The following is a 27158-nucleotide window of genomic DNA, read 5'->3' as shown; positions in this document are numbered from 1 at the left end:
GAAAATAAAAACAAGAATTTTTTTTAGCTGAGTCATTAATTTTTTTCAAGCAAAAATGACAAATCTCTCATTTTTGCCTCTCAAATATGAAGATTTGCATCTTTTCTCTAGTTTCAATGATAGTAAACTAATTTTGGACTGTTGGTCTGCAAACAAAAGCAATTTGAAGATGTCAGCTTGCACTAAGGGAAGCTGTTTTTCACTATTTTCTGATATTTTAAAGATCAAACAATTAACTGATTAATAGAGAAGACAATCAGCAGAATAAAAGATGATTTAAAAAAACGGTCAATTGCAGCCTTACAGGGAATAGCTGACTAACACATGATTCTAGGAGGCTCAGGCCAAAGGCACAGAGACATGACCAGCAAGGATGCAGTAGTCCTGCTGTAGGTAGTCAAGCAGCTGCAATGGCATTGTAATTATGAAAGTGAAAGTGCTATTCTAGGTTACATTCATTAATTACTTTTTGGCAGTAATTTTAATGTATATTCAGCAACCTATTCCTGACTGTAATTAAAAATAGTACATTATTGCACTAACCATCCCGTCACACGTATTAAGCATAACACTACATCCTGTTGAAGGCTGAATGGAACTTTATATATTGCATCATATCCAGCCGTCTAAATGACCTGTTAAGTAAAATCTAGAAACGGCAAACGTGTGAATGTATTTGAACATACAGTATTTGTACCTTCATTGTAAACCAAAGGCAAGGTCCATATTGGAATATACCTGAATGCACTAAATGATCTTTCAAAACTGCATAACTGTATGTTTGTCTCATGCATGGGTATTGTAGTAGAAAATGTATTTCTCCTTTGAGATGTTTTCAATTTGAACCAATGTTTTATGCAACTACATGAAGTCTGCAGCAGGCCATTTTACTTTATGCAGTTATGATGTAATCTAGCAACACCAGCTCAGCTCAAATGTTGAAACAAAGCCTGTGTAAAACATTTGATCCATGTTCCCCAACATCATGATGCAATAGCAAAGTAAATGATGCAATGATGCAGTGCAACCATACAGTAAGTAGTAAATAAAAACATTGAGTAGCTCTCCCATGGACAGTTTATTGGGAGCAAAATGTCTGAAGGTTTTTTAAATATATAATCTCTCAGATAATTGGATGCGCCGAATGCACTGAAACCACTTGCTTGATGTGCCGCAACCTTAACCCTGATTGTCTCCGCTCATGGCAATTGCCTGCTACAGATTGCTCGCCTTCATGCACACATTTCCCTCCGCAGATTGGACAGGCTTTTGTGCACCACTTAATTTTCAATCAGATCCGATCCTGGCTAAGTTGCCAAGCAGTGCGAGGGGTAAATGGTGGGTCATATGCTCTCCCTAGTGCTAATGAGAAGCTTCAGTCAACACATGGCTGTCATTTTTCATCCTGCCTTCCATACCAGATAAGAGGCACAGAGAAGGTCTGGCTGACAAGGCCTGTCCATTTCCAACATAGACCCATCCAGCTGGGACCAGAACCAATAGAAACTTCTTTGCATATGGGTGTCAGTTCAAAAGCAATCATCTCCAACGGCTCTAAATTTAAGCTTGCCCAAGGGACTAATTGTCTGTCTTTCAAATTAAAATGAAGCAGAATCTTTTCAGTGATCATGAGATGCCCTGGACTTGTCTGCTGATAATATGTGGTCTCATTAAGACATCATGTAGACATTTGAATACCGTTAGAACCTTAGCTTCTTCTGCTTAAGAATGAAACAATGTCACTGCGACATCATATTCTACTGTAGCACTATCTTTCCACTTTCAAAATATCAGGTTAAATGCATATTCTAAATTGCTAGCAATATCATACAGTACCCAAGAGAAATCTGAATATGCAAATCCACTATATAAACATACTAATAGAAATGTGTCTTGACATATCACTAACACATTGTTTTCTGAATATTTGCACTGGAGGAGGTTCTGTGTTTATCAGCAGTAGTGTGGCAGAGGACTGGTGGGCTTTGCTTGGATTTAAGATCTGCTGAACACATATGGGTCTAAAATAAGATGATCTGCACATCCATAATTAAAACTAGGTTTGCAATGATTGTTCGGCCACCAAATGCAAGCGGTTGATAAATGATGGAAATAGACCATTGGTGAGTCATTAGCTTCTGTATATCTAACAACAAGTAAAGTATGAGCCAATTTGTGGCAGTCAGTAAAGCATTACTGGAGCCAGCATGTCATCCATCTGGCATTGACAGTTCATTTATGGCATTGCATTTTTAATTTAACAGCCTATGGTCACAGATTACAACCAGTTTAATATACTGGACAGAAGAAATACCTTATGCTGCTGTAATGACATGCTTTCCATGCAGTACCTGTGGCAACAACTGAGGGCCAGATTTTGCACCTGTTGTTTAGGCATAAATGTGATGCATTCAATCCCAAACACGTGCTATATTTTTCCAAGAAGACGCACCAGGCTAGAGTCACAGTTTGCGTGTCATTTGTGGGAATGCCTGCAGGGTGCGCCTCTCTCCTCATTGCATATGCAAGGATGATTAGGTATTATACATCCACTGAATTTATTGAGGTCACAATATTTGCAACTGTCAGTTTTGCAGGTAAAGTCCTCTGCCTCTGAAAAGGAGGCGTAAACATAGTGCAGATGGGATTTACAAGATCCACAAGGAAGGCATTAAATATAGGCTAATAAATAACTAAAACCTGGGGAATGGGAATGCCATTGGTTTTGCAGGTATTTGGTCATAAAACCAAAGTATTGGGCAAATAAAAATGTTGACCTGATGATGGCACTAGCTGTAAGGTCAGGGAATCACCAAATATTTCGTTCTGTTGTTGAGATATTTCAGTCTGGACCCAAGTAATGGACTGACCGACCGACTGACATTGGGCCATCCCTAGGGCCAGCCGCTACAAAGTAATCACTTTCTTCTTGGCCCACGGCCTAGCTTGCTACCAAATTTAATTGAAATCTGTTAAGTAGATATCCTAGTAAATAACAAAGACTAACAGACAGAGACACAACTGGGACCCAAAATATAACCTCCTTGGCGAAGGTAACTAATATTGAACTGAAGGAAATGTATTATTATGCTGTGATAATGAGCATATAGCTCCATATTGCTAGGTAAATTGAACCCATTACCTGGAGGACAAATAATCAAGCGACACATTTCACATGCCATTGAGGGCACATTCCGTTTTATCCACTAATAACCCCTGCATCATAATTACATCTAGATTTGGCTGTAAGCTCTATTACATTTGCTCAATTATCCATTTCCTCTGATTGTCACAGTGCCTTTTGCAGTTGCAACAAAGAACAAATTCCCTGCAGCAGTGTAATATTCAGGCAATCCCTCTGTTTTCCTATGTAATGATTTAAAACTTTTTATAATTTATGGTTATATTTTCAAATATTTGAAAGTGAAGAAAACAATGCCCTTAGCAGGGATTACTACTTGCTCCTACAGGTTTTCATGTCCTCTATCTGGAGCTCTCATCCAATGAGAAATTGATTACATATCAGTCAGTAAAAGTCAGATAAAAGAAAAAATGTCTGGACTGAGCAAGGGATGACTTGAAAAAAAAAAGAAAAGAGGGCTTGTGTTTTTTTTATTCCTTCTTTTGGCTCCTGTTGGTCTAATATTGATTGCCTGACATTGGTCAAATATCCCACTCTGCATTGCGGATATATACTGATTGGGTGTAGAGGGGGTGGGAGAGGGGTAGTCTGACAGGACAGGACACATGACAGAGGCTGATTAGGCTTGTCACCCACCAGGGATGTATCATTGATCTGAATGTCTTTCTGTGATTGGGATGAAACAGATGCTTTGATTTCTAACATTGGCTTACGTACAATGTTTTTGCACAGGCTGCTTTTAATGTATGCCAAGTCATGAGGTGGGTGTTTTAAGATGGTTTGTATGTTTGCTCTTGTATAGTGTAGGGAAAAGTTGTTGTAAAGCTTGTTCATGTTTTCCTCCCTGCTGTGAGGCCTTGTTCATCTCTAAATTGAACATTTCAGTGGTGGTAGAATGCATACTTGGTAAGAAGGATGTGCTTTTTGTTTTGGTTTGTTTTGGCTTTACAATCCGAGGATGTTGCCCCCAAAACTCTCTGTAAGGAGGACCACAGAGAGTTTTATCAGTAACAGTATATAGATCCAAAGCCATTTCCAGTGTCATATGAAGTTACTTTTCAAAGTTAACAAGTGAGCTAAGAAACCCTGTCAAATCAATGCAGAGACTGAGTGAATCGCTCATGAATATTATGAATATGCTGTCTATGAGCAGTTTGCAACTATTCCCCTTCACCCTGAATGGAACAAAAGGCGCAGAGTGTCAGAAACTGCTCTTACTTCACTGATGTCTAGCTTTACAAAAAGGGAAAGTAGCCTTGTTTCCAGGGACTAAGAATAATTGGTGTGTTTATACAATCAATGGTAGAGAGCAGTCAACCTTCTCGGGGGAAATATGAACACTACAGCACTACCACCTGCTCCTGCCTCTAAACCGAGCTGTGCATTTCTCAAAGAGCTATATGACTGGTTTTTGATTGTGTCCTTTGTTCTTTATGTTGCATTCACTATGCAATGTTACTACTGTGTTTGTCAATATTTCATATCATTGGTTCTTCTACATTTTACAGTGTCTATTGTTTAAGTTGTTGTTTAAGTTACATTATGTCTAAAATGTTCTGTTACACTGGTATGTGTTAAGTATCTAGATCTGCAGTACAACATGCATCTACTTCAGAATGGTTACTGTTTTGCGGAGAACATTAGAGATAAAGATACCACCCTAATCACGATGCTGCTTTCATGTTTTCCCCTGTACAATAATGTACCACATGGATTTACTAATATTATTTTCTCTATCACAAAATGAAAATGCAGATTCTAGAGTGGATCCCCTTGTACTGAGTACAGTTGTACCAACAAGAACCATGTGTGTAATGCAGAATCTTATGTCAGCAGAAAGAAAAGCTTCGCTATCTGATGTTTTCATGTCTGCCATCACATTTATGGAATAGTTTGACATTTTGGGAAATATGCTCATTTGCTTTCTGGCGAACAGTTTGAAGAGAAGGGCGATGCCACTCTCTCAGTCCAATAAGAACAAAATCCACCTACCAACACCTTTAAAATCTTGATAATTAACATGTTATATCTTGTTTGTTCAATCTGTACACAAACATAACAGTAAAAATAACAATTCGCTGTTCACAGTGGGTTATGTGCCGGACAATTTTTTGGCTTCTAACAGCAACTTCCTGGACTCTCTGTTGGTTGCCTGGCAACTACTTAATTAGTGAGCTTTAGAGGTGCTGGTAGGCAGATTTTGTTATCTTCAGACTTAGCCAGGCTAGCTATTTCCCCATGTTGTCTTTGTGCTAAGATAAGCTAACGGGCTGCTCACTGTGGCTTCATATTTAATGGTCTTATTTCACAAAATGGTAAACTATTCTTTGAGTGAGTCCACAGTCCTCAAAGTAAATTCAACAAAAGCAGCTCAATCTCAGAACCAGTCCCATATTTTGAGTGTCATTTCTGCAAAATTAGCAAAATCTACAATATACAACATAGTGATCGATTACTTTGTTCACTTTAGTCACTGTTTGTGGGTGAGCTTATTATTTATCTTCGTTAGAGTGTTGCTGTATTTTTGAAATCTTTTCAATAAGCCATTTAAATCTAGGGTAGGGAGTTTCTATGTCTATAAGCCAAAATGGAGGCTTTCACTATTTTACCAACCAAACAGCAGATGATTAGAAGAGCACTTCCTAATGATGGTTGGTTAACTGCCAAAGAGGCTGATGGAGTAAACTAGCTTAGCAGCCAACATTTGGATGATGGTAATTTCCCACCCTGCGTAAGTCTCATACTCATAGATGTTTCAGTTATTCCTCTTCTTCTATGTTGAAAGTGTCTTCTTAATTCACTTTCATTTCACCATTCCTTTAGGTCATAAGTAACCTAGATGCAGTCCTGTGTGGCTCAATGGGTCAGGCATGGCACTAACACTGCCCAGGGCTAAGCATTTGTGTCCCATGGTGGTGCCTATAGTAAAACTGCACGTTTGGATGAAAGCATCCCTGACATCATATACAGTACACTTTGTAGGTCATTTTCCTTCATTCCAGTTAAATGGAATCGGCAAATGGTGAACAGTTTGTGGGTAACCTTGCAAGTTGTCATCAATTAGAAACAGTTTTTCAGCGAGCACACTAAATGCAAAATTGCATTTAGGCATAATTTTGCAGAAACTCGCTTCAAATGTACACTCCCTGACAAAAGTCTTGTCGCCTATCCAAGTTGTAGGAACAACAAATAATAACTTGACTTCTAGTTGATCGTTTGAAAACAGAAGTGGCTTATATGAAAGGCAAAGGCCTCTAGATTATGCTTATTTTACCAAAATAAAATCTTATCATGCCTTGATTTTTAATTATTTAATTAGGACAGAGAGGTCAGACTTTGCTTAGACAAAAGTCTTGTCACATCTTTAAAGGATTCAACCAATCACAGATTAGAGCATCACCTGTGACAAATACTGTAATTAACACATTCCCAGGTGTGTAGAAGAAGAACCCCAGCACACCTAACCTTCATTTGAAATGCATCCTGACCTCTGACAGCATGCCAAAGATTCAACCACAGACCAAAGTGCTGATCATCAAGAGCCTGAAGACCAAGTCTCCTGCTGAGGTGGCAGACATCTTTAATGTATCTAAACGTCAAGTGGAGAGGATAAGAAAAAGATTTGAAGAAACTGGTGAAGTTCATGACAGGCCCAGGTCAGGCAGGCCCCGTAAGACTACTGTTCAAGAGGACCGTTTGTTGGTTCGACAGTCCAGGGCCAGCCCTTTTTCAACTGCAGCAGAGCTACAGTACAACTGGTCACCAGAAACCCCCGTATCTACAAGAACAGTTTGTCGAATTCTGTCACACAGTGGTCTCAATGGCCGAATTAGTGCTCAGAAACCAGCATTAAACAGAAGACAACTAAAAAATCGTGTTGCATTTGCCAAGGCCCACAGCATGCAGGAAGGATGGACTGTGGAAAAGTGGCAGAAGGTTGATTTTTCCAATGAATCATCTATTGAACTGCATCCCAATCATCGCAAATACTGCAGAAGACCTATCGGAACCCGCATTGACTCAAGATTCACACAGAAAACAGTCAAGTTCGGTGGAGGAAAAATCATGGTTTGGGGTTACATTCAGTATGGGGTGTGCGAGAGATCTGCAGAGTGGATGGCAACATCAATAGTCTGAGGTATCAAGACATTCTTGCTGCCCATTACATTCCAAACCACAGGAGAGGGCAAATTCTTCAGCAGGATGGTGCTCCTTCTCATTCTTCAGCCTCCACATCAAAGTTACTGAAAGCAAACAAGGTCAAGGTGCTCCAGGATTGGCCAGCCCAGTCACCAGACATGAACATTATTGAGCATGTCTGGGGTAAGATGAAGGAGGAGGCATTGAAGATGAAACCAAAGAATCTTGATGAACTCTGGGAGTCCAGCAAGAATGCTTTCTTTGCCATTCCAAATGACTTTATTAATAAGTTATTTGAGTCATTGCCGAGACGTATGGATGCAGTCCTCCAAGCTCATGGGAGTCATACACAATATTAATTATTTTTCCACTGCACCATGACTTTATGTTCTGTACTGTACATTATTTCTTTTAAATGACAAGACTTTTGTCTAAGCAAAGTCTGACCTTTCTTTCCTAATAAAATAATTAAAAATCAAGGCATGATAAGATTTTATTTTGGTAAAATAAGCATAATCTAGAGGCCTTTGCCTTTCATATAAGCCACTTCTGATTCCAAACGATCAACTAGAAGTCAAGTTATTATTTGTTGTTCCTACAACTTGGATAGGCGACAAGACTTTTGTCAGGGAGTGTACATGCTGTGGGTGTATCAAATTATGTTTTTATTTAAACATCTTTAGTGCCTGTCACAGTGGGAAGTTAACTTGATTAAATCAAATCTCACAGGTTACAAGGTCAACAGGTGCTCACATGCATTGCAAAGGTTACAGTGCAAGACATACAGTATCCACTGGACCACACACATCCTACATTAGAGAAAGGTCACATGAGCTCTAACCTTTGTAGAAGCACTCCTCACTGTGCATGATGGTAATCCTGTGTCCTCTGAGACAGGAGGCCCGGTGGAGTTCACAGTGGTTCTGGTACAGCTTCCCATCTGAACCGCACACAGGTTTATAGTGCGGTTTACAGTGATCCAAGCACTTACACTCCCCTTGGTCTGTCTCATGGTTGACCACACAGTGACGCCCCAAGCCACAGTACTTGTGTTCACATGGACCTGGATAGCCATTGTGTCCCATAAAACCTGTGGAAAACACAGGAAAAAAAACAAAACATTTTGGTTACATTTTTGTCTGACCACAACTGGTGATCTACAGTATATGTGTATCTACCAGAACAGATGGAAAGCCTGGGTTTAAGCTCTTGTTACAGGCTGGATCTCATTTAGGCTGTTTCAGTCCCGTCAACCTTTTAGGGAATCCCTGTCCATACTGGGTGATGTTTTTCTCAACTCACAAAGTGACAGTCAAATCCATAAATTATGCGAGTCAAGTTCACTACAAAGCACCCACAGTGGGAGTGACTAAAAAAGTCAAAACATCTCCTGTTTTGTCTTTGATATTTGCATGCACAGAGGCAAAACTGCAAAGAAGTCATATAAATCTTAATCAAATTACTTTAAATTAACTAGCAGAGAGAAACATGTTCTGTCTGTGTGAGCACGTGTTAGTATTATGTAGCCTCACGAGAAGATTTCAATTCAGGCTAAATCCCATTCCAGGCAGTAAACCCTCACCATATCTACTCCACCTCTGATTGTGCACTACCGCTTAATGGAAACACACATGCCAAAAAAAGCACCAGAAAGATACATCATATACATTTTAAAAATCTGTGTTGCTACAGTGTCAAATATAATATAACCTTGCTACATTTTCCTTTCACTGCCTTTTTCATGGTGGGTTTAGGTGTCACGGAATGTGTAGTGAAGTTAAAAAATAGAAGACGACAAGATATCACTTAGGGCTGCAACTAACAATTATTTTTATTATCTCTCAGTTCATCTGCAGATTATTGATTAAATCAATTTATTTTTTGGTCCATAAAACATAAGAAAACAATATCCTAGAGTACAAGGTGACATCATTAAATGTCTTGTTTTCCACCATTTTTGGCGCTTTTGCTTGAAAAATTACTTAAAACAAATAACTGATTATGGGCGCCCCGGTAGCTCAACTGCTAGAGTATACACCATGTACTAAGGCTGGGTCCTTGCTGCAGCGGCACGGGTTCAATTCCAACCCATGGCCCTTTGCTGCATGTCATCCCCTCTCTCTCTCTCTCTCCTGTCTCTATCTACAGCTGTCACTGTCCAATAAAGGCAAAATAATAATACAAAGTCTTTGAACTCACAGATCACAGCCAATCAACTTGTGACAAGGGGTCACAACTAGTCACTGCTTCATTTTAAGGGTCAAAAGACAAAAAGGTTAGAAACCACTGGGATAGATGTTTACAGTGCCCAGCAGGTCCCACAGTTTGTATATTCATACTCTCAACCTTACTGTGAGTGTGACTTCATGCGACAGTGAATGACTAGAGTACTTTCTCACACAAAGAGACCTTTATAATGACGAAGGCTAAAACATCATCAATTATTCATTTGATCCAAGAGCTGAGGATTTGAGGGTTTGAAATGAAAAGAAAAGCTAAATGAAATGTGGGAAATCGTTCCTTGAGCAAGACACATTCCCGACCTGCTTCAGGGTTGCACTTCTGCAACAGATCCTGAACTCTGACCACTGTGTGGAGGAGGCAAAAAAGTAGAATTTCTCTATGGGGATTAGTGAAGTAGCAGGAAAAAAGTAATTATAGCTGCTGCGCAGCTGTGAGTCGGGGCCGGGCTTTTTGAGGAGGAAGAAGAAAAAGAAGAAGAACATCCCAGACCAAAGTTTAACCTTGAAGTCACGCGTCTCTAATCCACACAGCACAATGCCTGAGTATCATCAGCATGTTTATTCTGGATCATCCAGGGATCGAACTCACAACCTTAGACACTAAGGGCAACTCCCATGTGGGAAACCATTTCTTAGTTTGGTGTCAATTGAGCATAAGATGTGGGAGGAAGCAGCTGAAGCTTGTCAAGGGCTGGATAATGAGTTAATAATTAGAATCAGGTGTGTCAGAGTGGGGAGATACCTAAAACATGCATGGCAGTAGCTCTCCAGGAGCAGGATTTATGACTACTGGGGTCTTGAACTCAACCTTTGTCATCAATGGTACGCCGTGATCACGCTGAGCTACCTGCAGAAACAGGAAAATCTGAGGTGGCTTCACACTAAGACTTATGCAACTACCAGGTTGTGATAACAGCTTAAAGGTAGATTTCAAACTAGTGTAAAAAATTCAGTTATCACGACAAAATTCTAAGAATTTGTGGACTCCATCAAGACAACAGAGATGTCTGTAAATAATTCTGACAAAGACTGATTGCGCCATAAATGACAAACAGATGTTTAAAGATGCTCTATTTCCATTGACTGCAATGGTTTACATGAGGACAGAATTCAAAATACTGTCAAAAATTCAGTTTTTGAGATATAATTCTGAAATTTACCACACTACATCTACCATGACATTAAAATTGTATTTTTTCATGAACATTGGACATTTATTTTGCGAGAATTAGCAGTAGCTGTTTACAGTAAAACACTGATGCACTGTGAGCTCAATTTTTGATATTTCAAAAATCTGGCTGGATCGTTTGTGGAGGACAATCTGAAGATGCAGTGTGGCAAGTTTGGTGTCGATTGAGTAAAAAATGTAAGACGAGATCGGTTTAATTAGTTTTACAGTTTTTGAGAAAAACAGTGATGGATTTCATAACTCCTGCCAGCTCAAAGCATGTGAAAAATTCTGCTCAATTGGGCCTACATTTTGGTGAAAGTTTCAAAGTGGTAGCACGTACAACTGATTTGTTAAGAATTTTCAAAGTTTTAAACTTCAGACGGTTGCTGTAGCGCCACCATCAGGACTATTGGCCCACAATGCCTGTTGAGGAAGCTTGGCATAGGACTGAACCTATGTGCAAAATTTTGTTTACTTTCATGCATGGGAAGGCAGGTTTCCTAAGAAGAAGAAGAAGATTGGCAATTCCAAGAGGGTCTGGCATCCTAGTTGTCCGGCTCCTAATAATAGAGCCTGATATTGCGGCTTGTGTGGTGTTTCAGCAGCAGTTGGGAGGAGAAATAGTATACAAATTCATAAAAACTGCGATATACTGCAGAATTACGAGAATTACTTTATTTACAGAAGGTTTTATGAGAACAAGACTGTTCTTTAGAACATGATCAGTGTGATTTTCTCTGAGGACAGGATTCTGTGGTGGTTTTCCATTTCAACCTTTATGAACACTAATAAGTCCTGACAGGCCACAGATCAGTCTGTACAGTAACCCATGAACCACATCAAATTTATCGGCTTTCTAACAGCAGCTTGCTCACTCTTAGATTGCCCTTTGGAATAGTCCTCAAGGGGTGGAGGCGTATGATGAGCAGAGAAAACTTCACAACCATAAGAGCAAACGCCTCTCAAGGCTATAATGTTACATAAAGTTATGGACATAAGGAACTGCTGGCAATTACTACACAGAAAATGATTACAGTTTGTCCACTGCTTATTCTCTCTGTGAAAAGGTCACCGTCACTTGTCCTTTAGAAAACTGCCAAAGTAATAAAGATCACAATAAAAAAATATATCTCAGCATTTCCTTTTTATCACATGACAAGCAGAGCATTTTTAATGGCTAAAATGTTCACACACACACACACACACACATACATACATACATACATCCATCCATCCATCCATCCTCACATACAGACAACTACTCACTCCAGTTTAGTGTTGATGAATGAAAGCTCTGGCACAACAGACTCTGCAGCACCACAGCAAACAGCCTCATGAAATGATCTCATGAATTATTTTCTAATGAACACAATATAAATCAAATAACACGCCTTGTGCATAATTTTGCTATTGGCTGATCTGGAGGCAGATGATGCCCCCTGCCCCCTCCTATGAATCCAACATCTACTTTAAGTGACATATGTTTTATCATTGTGAAAGGATGAAACAGCGGAGACAAGCATAGAAAAAGACACTGGTTTGACAGTGAAAATTAGATCAGGGTGTCATATGTTTGGCATGAACTATTGTGGCTTGGCTTGAATCCCTAACACCAGCAAAGACGTGTTCCACTACGAGTTAGGTTTTCATCTTAATGTCCAAAGCCTTACTCTGGAACCTCCGAAGTCCAGAAAGATGATATTTTCTATCTTTCAAGGTAATGTCTTGTGCACACAAGATAACCTGTGCCAACAAAATTAAAAATCTTTCCGGACTTTAGGGGTTTCATACATTACCTTACATTAATCAATAGTTCTGATATTGTTAACTTGAATCAAATAAGTGCATGTAATGTGAAAGGGGTTGCTAGTAGTACCAACTCATCATCAGCCATGGAGGATCATCAACCAACTGTGCAGCTTTAGATTTTTAACCTTTTTTGGCAAATTGTTTTTGTTTTATAACATGCACATTTACTGTATAACTGAGTTTTACCTGTGTCCAGCTGCAAAAGCTCTGATAAGCACATTCTATGCTACCTGCACAGTGCCAAATGGCAGACAGACAAAGTTAGCGACTAGCTGTCAAAGAACATAATACATTTAGTGTTGGTGGAGACAAAAACATAGCTGGGCTTACATTCATCAGGTGGCCAGAAACATGAGTCCAGATGGAATAATAATGTTGCTCTGTTTATGCTCAATGTGTAATCAGACAACTGTTTGGCTTTATTTTGTGTTACTGTCGGGTGATCCTTTTGACTTGTCAGTGGCAGTTATTGTAACAATCCAATCAAGTCAATGCTGACATGAAGCATGAGATGAGATGGAAACCCTAGTCTCTGGTGTTCAAGTCATGTACTTTCTACACCAAGCCACCCACACCAAACTCCTCCTTCACTGCCAAACAGTGTCACAATACACGTATGGGAACAAAATGTTGCCAGAGAACGTTTCTCCAAAACACATTAGCAATGCACAGGGTTGCACTGCATTTACTCTAGATAAGAGTGCCCAACTGAACTGTAAAACTGTCATAGAAAAAAGAAAAATAAATTAAATGAGGAGTATACAGACTGGCATCCACAAACTTTACTCTTACATGGCACACTTTGTTTCACTGCTGACCAATAAATATTGACTAGAGAGTAGTGATTCACTGCAGTAATTACGATCTAAGAGGCATTTGGCTTTGAGCGAAATGGTCTGCTGATATATAAACTCACATGAAAAGAAAAATGAACACCCAGTGTCCACAGATACGCCTAAGCAAATACTTATAGAAATGCATTTGAGAAATGGCTTTGCTTCTTAGGTCAGATGCATTACACATTGTGAAGTTAGTATCACTGTCTGCCTCAAAAACCAAATACCAAACAGTAAACACTTGTTACTTTTGCACACAGTCTATTTCTACAGAGCCTAGTATAATCCTGTAACCAGCTAAAAGCCACATAAATGCAGGGTTTTGTTTTTCCAAGTAAAAATTAATATAATCACATGTGTTTAAAGACCATGAAAAAAAAAACACGTTGTATAATTTCAAAGCTTCCTGTGCAGCACTGAGAAATCAAATCCAATATTAAATCCTGAAATTTCACTATTGAAAGATAAGTGGCTTTCAAGTAAAATGTGTTCATGTCTATCTGAGCTAAGTTTTAGCATTTGGACGATAGAGTAAACAAACTGACTTATAGTCTTAAGCCTCATTCACATCCCTGACATCTCCTCACACACAGTCCTGCATTATCCTCTAGCCGTCACAGAGGATTTAGACGAGATACAAGTGTGTACACTGTGACCTGATTGAAGCCAGTCAATTTGCTAGTTTATTAAATCCCCGCGGTGCCCTGGCATAATGATTATTTAGTGAATTCGAGTTGCACAGCCAGGCATCCTCTGCCACCAGCAGGGTCAGCGAAGGGCGCAGTCATTTGTTATCAGTATGCACATCCAACAGTCAGGTCATCAGAGAGGGATTGTGCACAGCCATTCATTTATTGATGACCTATTACTTTGTCAGAGCATGGACAGAAATACATGATGCTCAGTGTTCAATGTGAACCTGGTGGTTGTTTTGAGAATTTTGCACTTGTTAACGCATATTGGAGCACAGATATGTTAAAATCCTACAAGATATGATTGTACCAAGCATTGTCAAAAATGTACCTTGTTCCTTGAGGTTCTCCCAGTTATTTATTTCAAAAGTAATAGTGGCATACTTCACATTACTAATATTCAAGTATAATCATGACATTCAGACAAAGCGTTATATTTACTGATAACAGCTGCATAGTTGGCCAGTTATTGTAAGGTTGACAAACTACAGGTAAGTCATGTCTGACAATGTTGACTGACAAGACACAAGTTAAATTAGTATTAAGTTAATGCTAGTGTTGACAGCTCTACACTGTAGCTGCTTGAGCTAACGTTAGCTTCACAGACTGAAAGGATGGGCTGCTTCACAACCCCAAATACCAGAGGTCCAGATTCAGAGTTTTTAAGGTGATAAGCTTAAATGTTATGTTTAAAACAAGTTTACCTGGGAAATTCCAACAACTCTGTTCACCAGCTGTCTGTCATTTAGAGTTGACAACTACTGCACTGATGACAATCACAGATTATATAAAAAGACTTACAGACTTTATGACTAGTCATGAAAAAAATATTTTTACTTTATTTTTAATCATGTTTATCATCTTGTTTTTAATGCCAAGCACTTTGAGCTGCATTGAAAGGTACTATACAAATAAAGTTATTATTAAATAGGAAGATGTAAATATTTGCATTAGAACTGCAAAACCTTAATTCAACATTTCAACAATAACAAATCCTTCACTGAACATACGTCACTTTGCAAATCTATAATCTTGTTTGATTAAGTTCTGTAATAACAATAATAAATCTGCAAAAAATGCCAGCGTGTAAAAAAAAAAAAAGCTTTAGATGCAAAGAAAATGAGTCTGAATTGTCTCATTAAAAACAAAGCAGGTAGAAAATACGCCTTGTGCAGGTAAAATGTTAACCTTTAGTCAGAGCGTGTAGGCAACACTAAGGTCCTGACATATGTGACTCCAGTGTGCATCATTTGAAGGGCATCATCCTTCGATGCATGCATAATGAGGTGAACACTGTGTAAAAGGATAACAGACGTACTTGGACATGGTTGACCATGATCAGATTGTGACTGCAGATGGATCAAAGCCTTGCTATCACAGCAAAAGACAAGCCTGAGGAAAAACACAAAGCAATATAATGGAAACTGCCCTCCACAAATGTGTAACAACCTGGTCTCTTTGTAAAGCCATTCATGCTGCCTTCTGACATCTCTGCTGCTCATGCAATATGCCCCAATATTTTGAAGCACATTCACTCTTGGACATGCAAGCTACAGTATACTGCATTTCCTATTTCTGCCGTGGCTTTTCTTCTCTTCCTAAACTAAGAATGTTCGTCTGGTACACATCTGATGTTTTCCATTACAGCAGCTCAGTCCTGTGGGAGAGAGCAGAGTGTGGTAAATAACAGTCAGAGGCTCTAAGCTCACTCGGTGCACAGAGTTAAGCTGGCCCACAAGGCGCATGAATGAGAACAAGGGGATGCAAATCAGAATAAACAACGACTAAAGCAATGCTAAAACTTTACAGGGCACATAAACACTGTCACATTCCCTCACACCAGCTGACACTTTGCTCGATTAAGTTCTTTGAAAGTCTCAGCAGACGTTGAGCAGGTAGATAAGGCTGTGTGGAGAGCTGCAGATACACAAGCATCTACAGTAGCAGTTAAGTGTATTTTTAGCCAACCTGTTGTCATGCAAACAAAAAGTTTAATGTATTCATAGCTAAAGATCTGACGTCATTCAATCTGCCATCACGCAGGCTCTTCTCCCACAATGACTGAATTAAACCGTGACCATTAGCAGTGTCTCAGGAACAGCAAGCTCCTGAATGTCACCAATTTGTAGACAATAAATTATTTGTGACATATTTATGGAGAAAGCAATTTAATGGTTCGAAGCCCAATTCATTTTCAGCCAGCAAGAGTTGTAGGTATGCACAACCATGTAGATTTCATTTTAGAGTTGCAATAAGGGAACAAGCAGTGGTTTAGTTTTTCCTAAAGACAGTTCAACAAACATGTGACCATCAGACAGCGTTTTAAATAAGTAGACCAGCTGGCTATAATAGATTTGACACATAACAGAGCAAATTTCATAATTTGAGGTTATAACTCAAGTCGGCTTCTGTACTACATACTGTTAAGTTGGTGAAAAATGTCCCTTTAATTTTTTTAAAAATCACAAATTATTCATTTTGTTTTGTTTGGCTCTGTGTAATTATCCTTGGGCTATCAATTCAACGGTGTGCTCAAGAACAACTGCACTGCCAGAGGATACACTATTTGCAAAATTAAGCTCAAAGCAAATTTTTTTTTTTTTGACTTTGAGAGGCTATTTGACGGTTTACTCAAAACCTGCAGCCGCCACCACTTTTAAAACTGTACAGCTCCTGTGTCTAATGTAAAATCTGCAAAGCTTGTGTAGAGCTGCAATGATTAATTGATTAGTTGTCAACTATTAAATTAATTACCAACTACTTTGATAATCGATTAATCACTTTGAGTAATTATTTAAGGAAAAAAAAGTCAAAATTCTCTGATTCCAGCTCCTTAAATGTGATTATTTCCTTGTTTCTTTACTTCTCTATGACAGTAAACTGAAAATCTTTGGGTTGTGGACAGATTAATCGACAAGTTGCAGCCCTACTTATGTGTTTAGTTTATTCCATGTATACAAGTGAAAATGTGCTTAATTATCACTTTTTCACACTCTGCTGTCAATTTAGAAAGCTCCTCTGTTTTGAAATATGGAGATATATGCAGTAACTTCACTGGAACTATTCTTGGCAAAGATCCTCATTTGGTTAAAAGTTGTTGTCTGGTGGTAGTAATGAGTGTCAGAATGGCAGCCAGTTGTAGCTCACTTTTCTTCAACTTAACGCATGTCAAGTCAAAGACTAATTTCTGTCTGCCCCCAGGGTGTGGACCTGCTGAAAGACCTGTATCCATCAGCAACGTTATGGAGGTGTTGTATTAAATGCACTTCCTCACCTTCCCCCACCATATGCTAATTGCTGCGCTGTGACAACACTTTTACTCCTGATGGCATAAACAACTCGTGAACATTTTATGAGAAGCTATTTGAGGCATAAGAGCTTTTTCAACCCTTTGGAGCTGAATAACCCACTATGTTTAAAACATTGATGACTTCACTTCCACCTCAATGAGTCTGTGCCATAGTCCTTCCTCTGAAATGTAGAGTACAAGTCAAAAATGTATCATGCCATGTCTCATATTTAGTAAGTTCACACTTTATTAGTCAACAATTATTTTAAGAGCTAGTTTCATACTGTGCATGGTTGGACCAGATACTGTTTTGCTTCTAATTTGTGTGTTTTTCCATTTTGCCATTTTTGTTTTGTTTAATGAATTCAATCTATTCTAACTGTACGTGAACAGGACAAATCCTTGATATCATTAATAAAGGGGAATGCCTATTCCTTTGTAATGAAAGCTGAGTTCTGCAACCTGCTGACGGAAACCTTGCCAGCCTTACTCTCTTTGCTTTCTAACTATAAAAAATGTAACACTCATGGTGAAGAGACAGCATTTGCATTCACATTTTAGACATATAGGACTTATAGGAGATGACTGAACAGAGAAATGCAATTTCCTCTTTAACAGTAAAAGTAGCCACCGTAAAAAGTGCAAGGGTCAAAGCTGCTATTTGCTGAAAGGAGTAGCAGCAAAAAATACTCCTGTGTGCCTCAAATTATCATGTACGATACAAAGGTGTTAGATAAAGAAATACAGCAAGGGGGAAGAGTATCACATTTTTAAACAAGACAGGAACATTTTCAGTGCAGGTATAGGAGGCAGATATGGGATAAGGGGGTGTTTACTACTGAACATCCATCTTGTAGCTCTCTACAAACACAACTAACAAGTACATGAATAGACTGTGCTTGGTGTTTGCGAAATCTAAACAGAACAACCAAATAAAGTAACATCCAATTTGTTCAAAAATGCTGTCTGACACATTCATCAAAAACCACTTTGCAGAGTACAAAGGGCACAATGTAAATATAAATTAAAACTATATGATTAAACTGCATGTGGAATATTCTCCATCTTGTGGAGTTCACAAAAGATATTAATACCTTAACCACCTCACCACTGTCCTCCAGAATCTACACTGGCTCCCCTAACCCACAGCGGATCCAATTCAAAGTCTTTCTCCTCACTCACAAAGCCCTCCCTAAACAGGCCCCCTCCCACCTCACTGACCTGCTCCACCACCACACTCCTTCCCAGCAGCCTCCGCTCCTCTGATGCCAACCTCCTGTCTCCACCACACAGGAAAAAGCACCAGACCTTGGGGGACAGAGTCTTCTCCATAGCTGCCCCCTCCCTCTGGAACGCTCTCCCCAAACAAATCCAACTGATCTGTCCATGTTCAAAACACTAATAAAAACTTGCCTTTTCAGAACTGATTGTTATATATTTTAGTGTGTTGTTTTCTATGATCATTTGTAAAGTGTCTTTGAGTACCCTGAAAAGTGCTCTAGAAATGGAATGTATTATTATTATTATTATCATTATTATTATTAATAATAATAATAATAATAATAGATTCACTTTGAAGGAAAAAAAATAATGAAAACATCAAATCTTTGTTTTCCCCAAAAGGTTTTGAATTTATGCAGAAAACATGTTGTTTATGTAAACACTTTGTTCTAGGATATAAATTACACTCCTTAATCTCTCAACCGTGATTTCTGATGCAGTATAATGTTATTTTCCCATTTATACTAATTGCATGTGTGGTTCAAATACGCTGAAAATGTTGATTTGTGGAGATTATCCTGTTGAGCAAGATGTGTGCATATGTACCGTGCACTACAAAGATTATTTTGGGGGTTCTTTTCGCCCTCAACCCAACGCATATATTCCACTGATAACCAACTGTGAGAAGCAAAGATTACGTCTGGTTTGGTCTATAAAGAGTCATCATCTGACCAAATTATCTTAAATAGAATGCAAGGCTACCATGAAAATAGCTACACAACAACCAAGCTGAAGCAGCCTTAAATAAACACGGTCGAAGCCACCAGATTTTTCACAAAATGTTGGGTTCTTTTAACCATGAATATTATCTTCCCCTAACCTTACCCATGTTAACGTTACGTGATGACAACTAAGACTACTCCATAACAAACAAATGAGCTAACTTTGCTACAATTTTCTGACCAAGATCGTGAGAGAATTGTTGTTTTTGTTTTTTTAACAGTAAATTAAATTATTATGTCAAATGTGTAGCTTCTGTTGCCATAACTTTACTTTAACCAGATCAAATCAGAAAGTAGTGCAAAATAAGTCATATGGGCCATTTTGAAAGGCAGTGGTTAGTGTTGGGTTCCTGGTTGGCAAAATAACCGTTTTTACCTTTAATCCCTCCTCACTCTTTTTTTTTATTTATTAGCAAAGAGTAATGTAGAAAACATTCAGGTAATGTTACAAGGTTTCTCATTTTCAGCCAACACTGGCCATCACTTTCATGGATTGAAATGACCTGTGAAAGTTGTCAACAGTGGAAAATAATAGCTTTAGCTAATTAACATTTTCTTAAGTAACTTCACCAAAAAGGCAAAAAATGAAAAGGTTGGCTGCTGTCTGGTTAACGTGCTCTCTGAAAGCTAGTGTCTGTACTTGGAAAGACTAGTCTCCTCTAGCAAAATGATCAGATGATCACATGACGGCAATTTTAGCAGCTGGAATCTACTAGTTAAACTGTTATTTAATATTTTAAGCTTATTAACTTAATAGTTATTGAAAAATAAAGTGTACAAGGCAAATAGGTGACACCTCTTTTTTCAAAGTGTCAAATACATTTAATCACCATTTCTAATCTCATACGGCTCATCCCTTTTCAGGATTAGGATGCCTGTCATCACTAGTGTTGCCTTCTCAGCCAACAAAATGTTATTACAGATGTTAATTCAATCTTTGAGTGTTATTTATAACATTAGTTACTTACAAATGTAAATGAAAGGATTCACATTTGATAAGATGACTCAGTACTGGATTTGGATTCAATAAATATGCTACCAAACCCCAACCTTGGCACTGGTTATGTAACCCTTTAAAAAAAAAAAAAAAAAAAAAAAAAAAAAAAAAAAAAGTATGAGGACTTGTTGACTTAAATGTGAAGATGAACACAAATCTCTCTACCCTACCCAAAGTAAAACACAATTTCCATTTTTGATTCAATAATTCTGTACATCTACTTGCTCAGCTAGATGTTATTTTCTATTTCTTTTAAGCTGTAGAAGACACAATGTGGTCGAGATATCAGCTAATGGAATAAAATCTACACTGCATATCCATCACTCTAATGTGCACCTGCTTTTTATTGAGTTACTATACTTTCTCCTTTCAGGTTTTAAAATACATTTATGAAAGATAGTGAACTCAACACTCACATGTGCCTCAGCAGATGCTACCATATTTACATCTATTCAATTTTTGCAATACCTACGTGGAGGTTTCATAACTTACTCTGTAATAGATGTGATGTACAATGCAGCAATATGAAATACTTCAAAGTCATTATAAAACAAAAACAATTAAAAATGTATTCAAGTGCAGTAACAAGACTAAGAGAAATGTGTTACATCCATCCTCTTACAATATGTATGTGTGATGGTCCATGGCTGAGTGCATGTGCTAGAGAGTGAATATGAGAGCACCTGGCAGCCACTTGGCAACTTTCCGTCCCATTTCATTCCCTCACCTAATGACTGAACGTGGGCCCAGCTCCTCTCTCATTCTGTCCACATCAGGATGCAGCACTGAGAGCGTTTCCACCAACAACCCCATTTATCAGAGATTGCAGACTAATTGTAAGCACCCCACGCTACTCCCATTACTACTTCACATTACAGTGAGCTGTCTGGTTGGTAGGCAAACAGCAGAAAGCCGAGTTTCCCTTTCCATATTGGATATTTTGAGTTTGCTTCCTCTTTTGTGGTAGTGGTTTTAAGATAATGTGTGTTAGTGTATCTATTTTTAAGTATCAAATATTAGGATAAAAAGATGAGGAATCTCTCACATGTAAAGAGAAGAATAATTAAGTTTACTGATTTTCTTTAGGTAAGTATGAAGGATTAAGAAAAATTTTCGGTCAAAATACCGGACAAACAATATACTGTTGGGTTATCTTTTTCCATAGATGAAGTTAGGGAAAGCATCAGTTTAAGGTTAGTTTACAGCAAGGATGTAGGGTTAAGACTAGAGTTAGGATTACATTTATTTAGGGAAGAAACAGATAGCTATGTACTAGAGTGGCTGAATGCTAGTTGAATACAATCAAAAGGAAATCAAAGCAAATGCCTTTGTTTACACAATGAATAGGTTTAGTCTGAAATTTCATCTGACCACTCAAAGTAATTGTAACATCCAACGCTAAATGCTCTTATCCAAAGCATTAAGAGCGCCTTCCAGGTTCAAAGTAATGATGCAGTGTGTGTCATTTGAGCGTTTGAAGGTTAACAAAAAAAAGGCTACAAATACTTCTCATAATAGGATAGAATTGAAGACTTGATTACTTTCTGTTCACAATGACTATTCCTTCCCTGGGAGAAGCACTTCATATGATTAAGACACTATTTGACCACACAAGGATAGATTATTTTCAGAAGAGGAACTCTTAGAAATTCAATCAGAAAATAAATTGATTTAACACACCCCTGTCTGAATGTATACCTATGGTGTTATTCCTGTTGTGCTATTTTTGCAAGTGGTACTCCTAAATAACTAATAATTTAGAATATAAGATCAAGGCTAATTTATAATGACAACTTATTTGTGAGAATAGGGGCCTTTTTCAAAAGGGCAAAAAATAAAAAACTCATTGTCACCAAAAAATAGGACATGAACTGAATAGTGAAGAGATTAAAGTATGCACTGCTCCTGTCTGACAAAAAAAAAAAAACATACACATTTTTTTTGCCATGATGAAACACATTTAAGATTTCAGCTCAAAAACGAACAGAAGAAAACAAAAATTGCAGTCATGTTTTTTTCCCCCAAACTGCAATGATAAGCTAAACCCCTGCTGAGAACAAGACCATACAACAAGACAGGAGTCTACTGTCAGTCAAATAGATTTTTTATATCTCTCTACATGCAAACAGTGATACTAATACTAGTGCAACAAAAAAGGAGCTTTGAAAGATATTCTGGAATCTGAGTGTGTTAGATACAATAAGACCTTAGCTGTTTTCACTCATATGGCCTATTCATGCTTCCTAAATTTACCCCAAATGCTGTCTTAGATATTAAGGCTGTCATCACTGCTGTGAGGCGATTAATGTCAAGCTCCTGGAGGAAGTTGGATAAAGACTTCTGAGAAATCTTTAAGAATTTATTCTTCTATCGGAAGCCGCAAAACTTCAGAGGTCCCTTACATTTCGTACATAATGTACAGTAGAATAAAATAAAATAGTTCTATATGAATGGGCTGAGTGGATCTCTGTTATGGAGTTATTTCATGTTTGGACACTGATGCGGTCCTGCCATTCAGATAAAAGGTACATTAAAGTTAATCTTGGCTGAGAGCAGGAACTGTCCGTCAAGATAACGTTCCTTCCTATGATTACTGTGCTGACCTTCAGATAGGGGGAAAAAAAGCACTGCTATTGCCAAGCCTTCATCATTACCCACTGTAAGTACCATGGGTTCATCCAGATCACTAAGAATTATTGATGAATCTCAATTAGATTCGTCTCACTCCATTTAATTCTACATATTCAGGACACGGTTTGACAAAAATTATAGGTATCAACATCCTGGGAGTCATTTATACGCTGAAGATGAGTGTTGATGGTAATATTGTTGATCTTGCTAAGTGTGCAGCACGTTATGCTTCCTTTAGCAGTACTGATGGTCGCCATGACACCTATCACTCTGTTTTACCTTTGTGTGTGTGTTATTATTTTCAAATAAGCTGTTTAACGTTCTTTGCAAGTTCATTAAGCAAGTCAAAGACCTGAAAATAAATTGCATGCCATAACAGTTTACTACGGTATGGCTCATAAATATTATTCTTATGGCCTAGGACAGTCAGTCAGTCAGTGTTTACGAGCATTAATAACGCTCTCTCAAATCCAGGAGCCAGACAAAAAATGATTTGAACCTGTGTAATCACCATTCAAAATCTGTAGAATAAAAATCAGTTGAATAAAAATGTTTTTTGCTGGAGATAACAGTGAATCTACTACATCAGAACTGATAACAGGACTGGATTGTGAAGCTCATTTGGTTTTCAAAGAAATCAAATGTTACTCAAGACCAAGAAATCAGTCTTCCATTCATTTTCAGAAGTTCCAAACTACTCAAACAGATGCACCCTTCCACTGCTGAAAAATACTTTTTGACTTTAAACAAGAGGGCAAAGGCAGTCAAACAGCTAACTTGCCATTAAAATGTGTATCCAGGGATGAGAGCAGCAGAGCTACTTAATTTAATCGTCAAAGAAACACTATCTGAACAATAATTTCTCACAGGTAGCATCCCAGGCAGGAAACATTTTGAGGAATTCAAATTAAAGTTTACACGATGCAGAGTCCTGCTGGTTTACATTCTAGCCATCTATGCCTAATTAAGAACTGACTTACAGCTGGGACACCAGGTGAGTGCCGTTAACGAGCAGGTATGATGAAAACTACTGTGGGCTTCATCACACTATTCAAAAATCAAGCTAATTTAGCGTATACACTGACAGCTTTGGGGAAACTTTTCAACTTTTTCCATGTGAACACACAAAACCCAGTTAAAATCAATATTTAGTATGACAAAAATTGGGAAGTTAGTTGGCTAATAGGTATGTGTTGACTTTTCACAGGTCTACCTTATACAATTATTAATGGTTTTGTTCAAGATATGCCAATAAGCCAAACCGTTGAACCAGTATGCACACCAGAGTCCTTGCACTGACAAAAATAAATTGAATGCACACATTAATATTATTAGTTACAGCTGTGTTTGACCAGTCAAAATATCCACTGAGAGAAAGGTTTATAGCCCTTAATTGTATCAAGCATATTAAATTGGGACGGTTCACCCAAATAAAGTAAAAAAAACATCTTCTCATTTTTGGTTTTATTTGTTTTATCTTAGAAAATGGGGTTTTTTTGTAATGTGGGTGAACTGTCAAAAAGGTTGCCCTGAAAACATGTGTGTAGTAGCTTGTCGGATGCTTCTAAAAAGGACTCCAGCAAAAAAAACAAAACAAAAAAAAACAAAACAAAACACAGGCTTGCCCAGAAAAACTGTTCAATGTGACTTTAGCTGCAATGGCCAATCAAACACAAGCAAGCGCACATTCCAGGTACAATACTTTCTAATGCGAACGTCCTACTTCTATAGGTAGAATAGTGATAACTTTCCAGAGTTATAAAATCCTGTCTCACTATAAACCGATGTGCAGAGATAAGCCTTCAAACTCATGGATGTTATTACTCAAACTGGGCTTCTTAGATTGTATTTTATTTTCTCATCAGTAACTATTACAACACACACACACAGCAAGCACACCTTTGTGACTTTTTTAAAGCAGTGTTTTTGGACTTAACACCTGTTTCTCATGAAACAGCCACCTGCTGTGGAACACTGGAAACAAGTTGTGAACATAGCATTGACATATTATCACCTTTTAAGTTGATATGGCTAACTTGTTAGCAAACAGTTGCGTATTTACACATCCAGGAGGTAAAGAGCAACATTATCATTCACCATTGTTTCTGGCCACTTGATGAATGTAAGTCCAATATTCACTATGTCTTAGCTGCTTTTGGTCTCTGCCAAATCCTGAAGGAAATCTGGCTATTTAGCTGCTAAACGCTCCACTATGTTCACCAGCTAGTCGCTAACTGTATCTGTCTGCCATTTGGAGCTGAGCAAGTAGTGTACCGTGGATTTTTAGACTTTTTTTTTTTTTTTTTTTACCAAAAACAGCTGCCTGCTACTACAGAAGATGATGCTGTGAGAGTGAACCAATCGGATATTGCTTGACCACATGAAAGTACAGGCGTAAATGCACCCAAGACGCATTGAGGACGGATTGTGATCCGTTCGGCCAAACCACCTTCGGAGGTGGTCAGGGACACATTGTGACCACAATGAACAAGTGTAAATGCAAATGCATTGTCTTCATAGCGTTTCCAGTGTTTTTCCCCTTCCCTGGTGTCTCCTGTTTTTGCCCCTGTCTGTGTCTGCTGTGGGCGTGGCGCTCCTCACTCTCTCTCCCGGCCACCTGGTTACCCACACTTCAGCCTTGTTACTGACACACGTGCCATCCATCAGCTCATCAACCCAGCAGTACTTCAACCATGGTCATTCATCCACTCACCACCAGATCGTCGTTTTTGCCAGCTTCGTAGCTGATCTCACAGCCAGCTAAGTTTATGTATCGGAGTTATCTCCGTGTTTTTGCCTTACTAACATTGTTCTTTTGTGCTCAGGATCATCGTCTGTTCTCCTGCCTGTCTACCAGGCTCTCAGCCAGCCACACTCACAGCCATCCACTCTGTGCTCTGGCCCTGCATGCCTGCCACTCTGCCAGCGTTACCTCCTCTGCTCAGCTTCGGCCATCCCCGTCCCATCTCCCAGTCTCCATATCCATTACCTGCAATCAATTCCTAATTATACTATCTACCATTGAGTTTGTGTTCTGCTTCTGGGTAGAAGAAAGGTTGCGCAAGGAAACGATGCCAGGTGGAACTTAGGTCAGCAGGACAGGTGTACTTGTGTTGAACATTGTATATCTTGTTTTTTTATTGGTCACTAAGTTGTCACCAATAAAATAACCAACTGCTAATAACACTGTAATAACCCCTGTCTGCAGAAACACAAATTTAAGTGTTAATTTTTAAGAATTACTATATATTCCTGTCTATTGTAAAATAGATGTTCTGTCATAGCATCCGAGTTCCTTCAATACTGCACTATAATAGTACCAGTCATATAAATGCAGTGTTAATTTATAGAATTGGTTATTTAATTGCACATTGTCTCCTAAACTTTGGGTTTGCACACCTCAAGTCATTAGCGTTCTAAACAGACAAATTCATCAACTGTATCATAGGATACATAATAATAGCATGCTGTGTATAAATTATGGTTTATGGTTTGCCATTTTAGTCAAAAACTCAAAGACCATTAGAGTATTAGAAGCTTTTCATTAGAAGCTTAAGAAGAGAAATGGAGGATGGTGGGTAGACAACCATCCAATGTCATGTTAATCTTTTCGTGCGTGTGTTTTTGACATCACTGTCAGGTCATATGGCTATCAGATAACTTGAGCTATATCCAAGAATTTGGACACTCATCCACAAAAAAATAGATGTGAGCAACAATTTAAAAAAACTGTGCATGAAGATCTGCAGTGCAAACACAGCCTAATGCTCTTTGAAGTGCAGTGTGACCATGAAAGGTATATCTGGCTTTCTCCCCTGAGGAGGTGACAAGAGTTGTACCGTACAGTATTTAGGCCAGACACAACTGTCCGCTTATGGCTTAGTGGGTCAAGGACCATAAGTGGCCTGTAAAGCTAGCCAGTAAGTCCTGTGGGAATTCAAAATGAAAATCCTATAGGCCACCGCCTTTTTTTTTTTTTTTTTTTTTTTTTTTTTTTTTTTTAAACTCGGCAACTCATCTAAGCCTGTCAGTGGTGCTCATAAGCAGATGGTGTAGTGCAGTCCCACAGGCTCTCTTTAAAAACTTCTCTCACTGCTCAGAAAAAGACTGCACACTACACTAACTTGATTAAGACTTACTGTATGAAAGCTATTACAAATTAAATTGTGGCAAAACATTGTGGTGAAAGGTTAGATGGAACAACA

At 38.4% G+C, this 27158-nt stretch overlaps 1 protein-coding gene across 3 annotated transcripts in view; it reads right to left on the bottom strand.

The window, feature by feature from the left end:
• The window catches only part of fstl5 (follistatin-like 5), a 183655-nt gene that overhangs the window by 113497 nt on the left and 43000 nt on the right, over positions 1 to 27158 (bottom strand). For all 3 annotated transcript variants that reach the window (XM_044206146.1, XM_044206147.1, XM_044206148.1), the window contains exon 4: positions 8124 to 8372. In XM_044206146.1, the coding sequence (XP_044062081.1) occupies positions 8124 to 8372 (249 nt within the window). The remainder of the gene's footprint in view (positions 1 to 8123; positions 8373 to 27158) is intronic.

Source organism: Siniperca chuatsi, linkage group LG8 (assembly GCF_020085105.1).
Source record: "Siniperca chuatsi isolate FFG_IHB_CAS linkage group LG8, ASM2008510v1, whole genome shotgun sequence".
Classification (NCBI taxonomy): domain Eukaryota; kingdom Metazoa; phylum Chordata; class Actinopteri; order Centrarchiformes; family Sinipercidae; genus Siniperca; species Siniperca chuatsi.
This window is presented reverse-complemented; position numbering and strand designations above follow the sequence as displayed.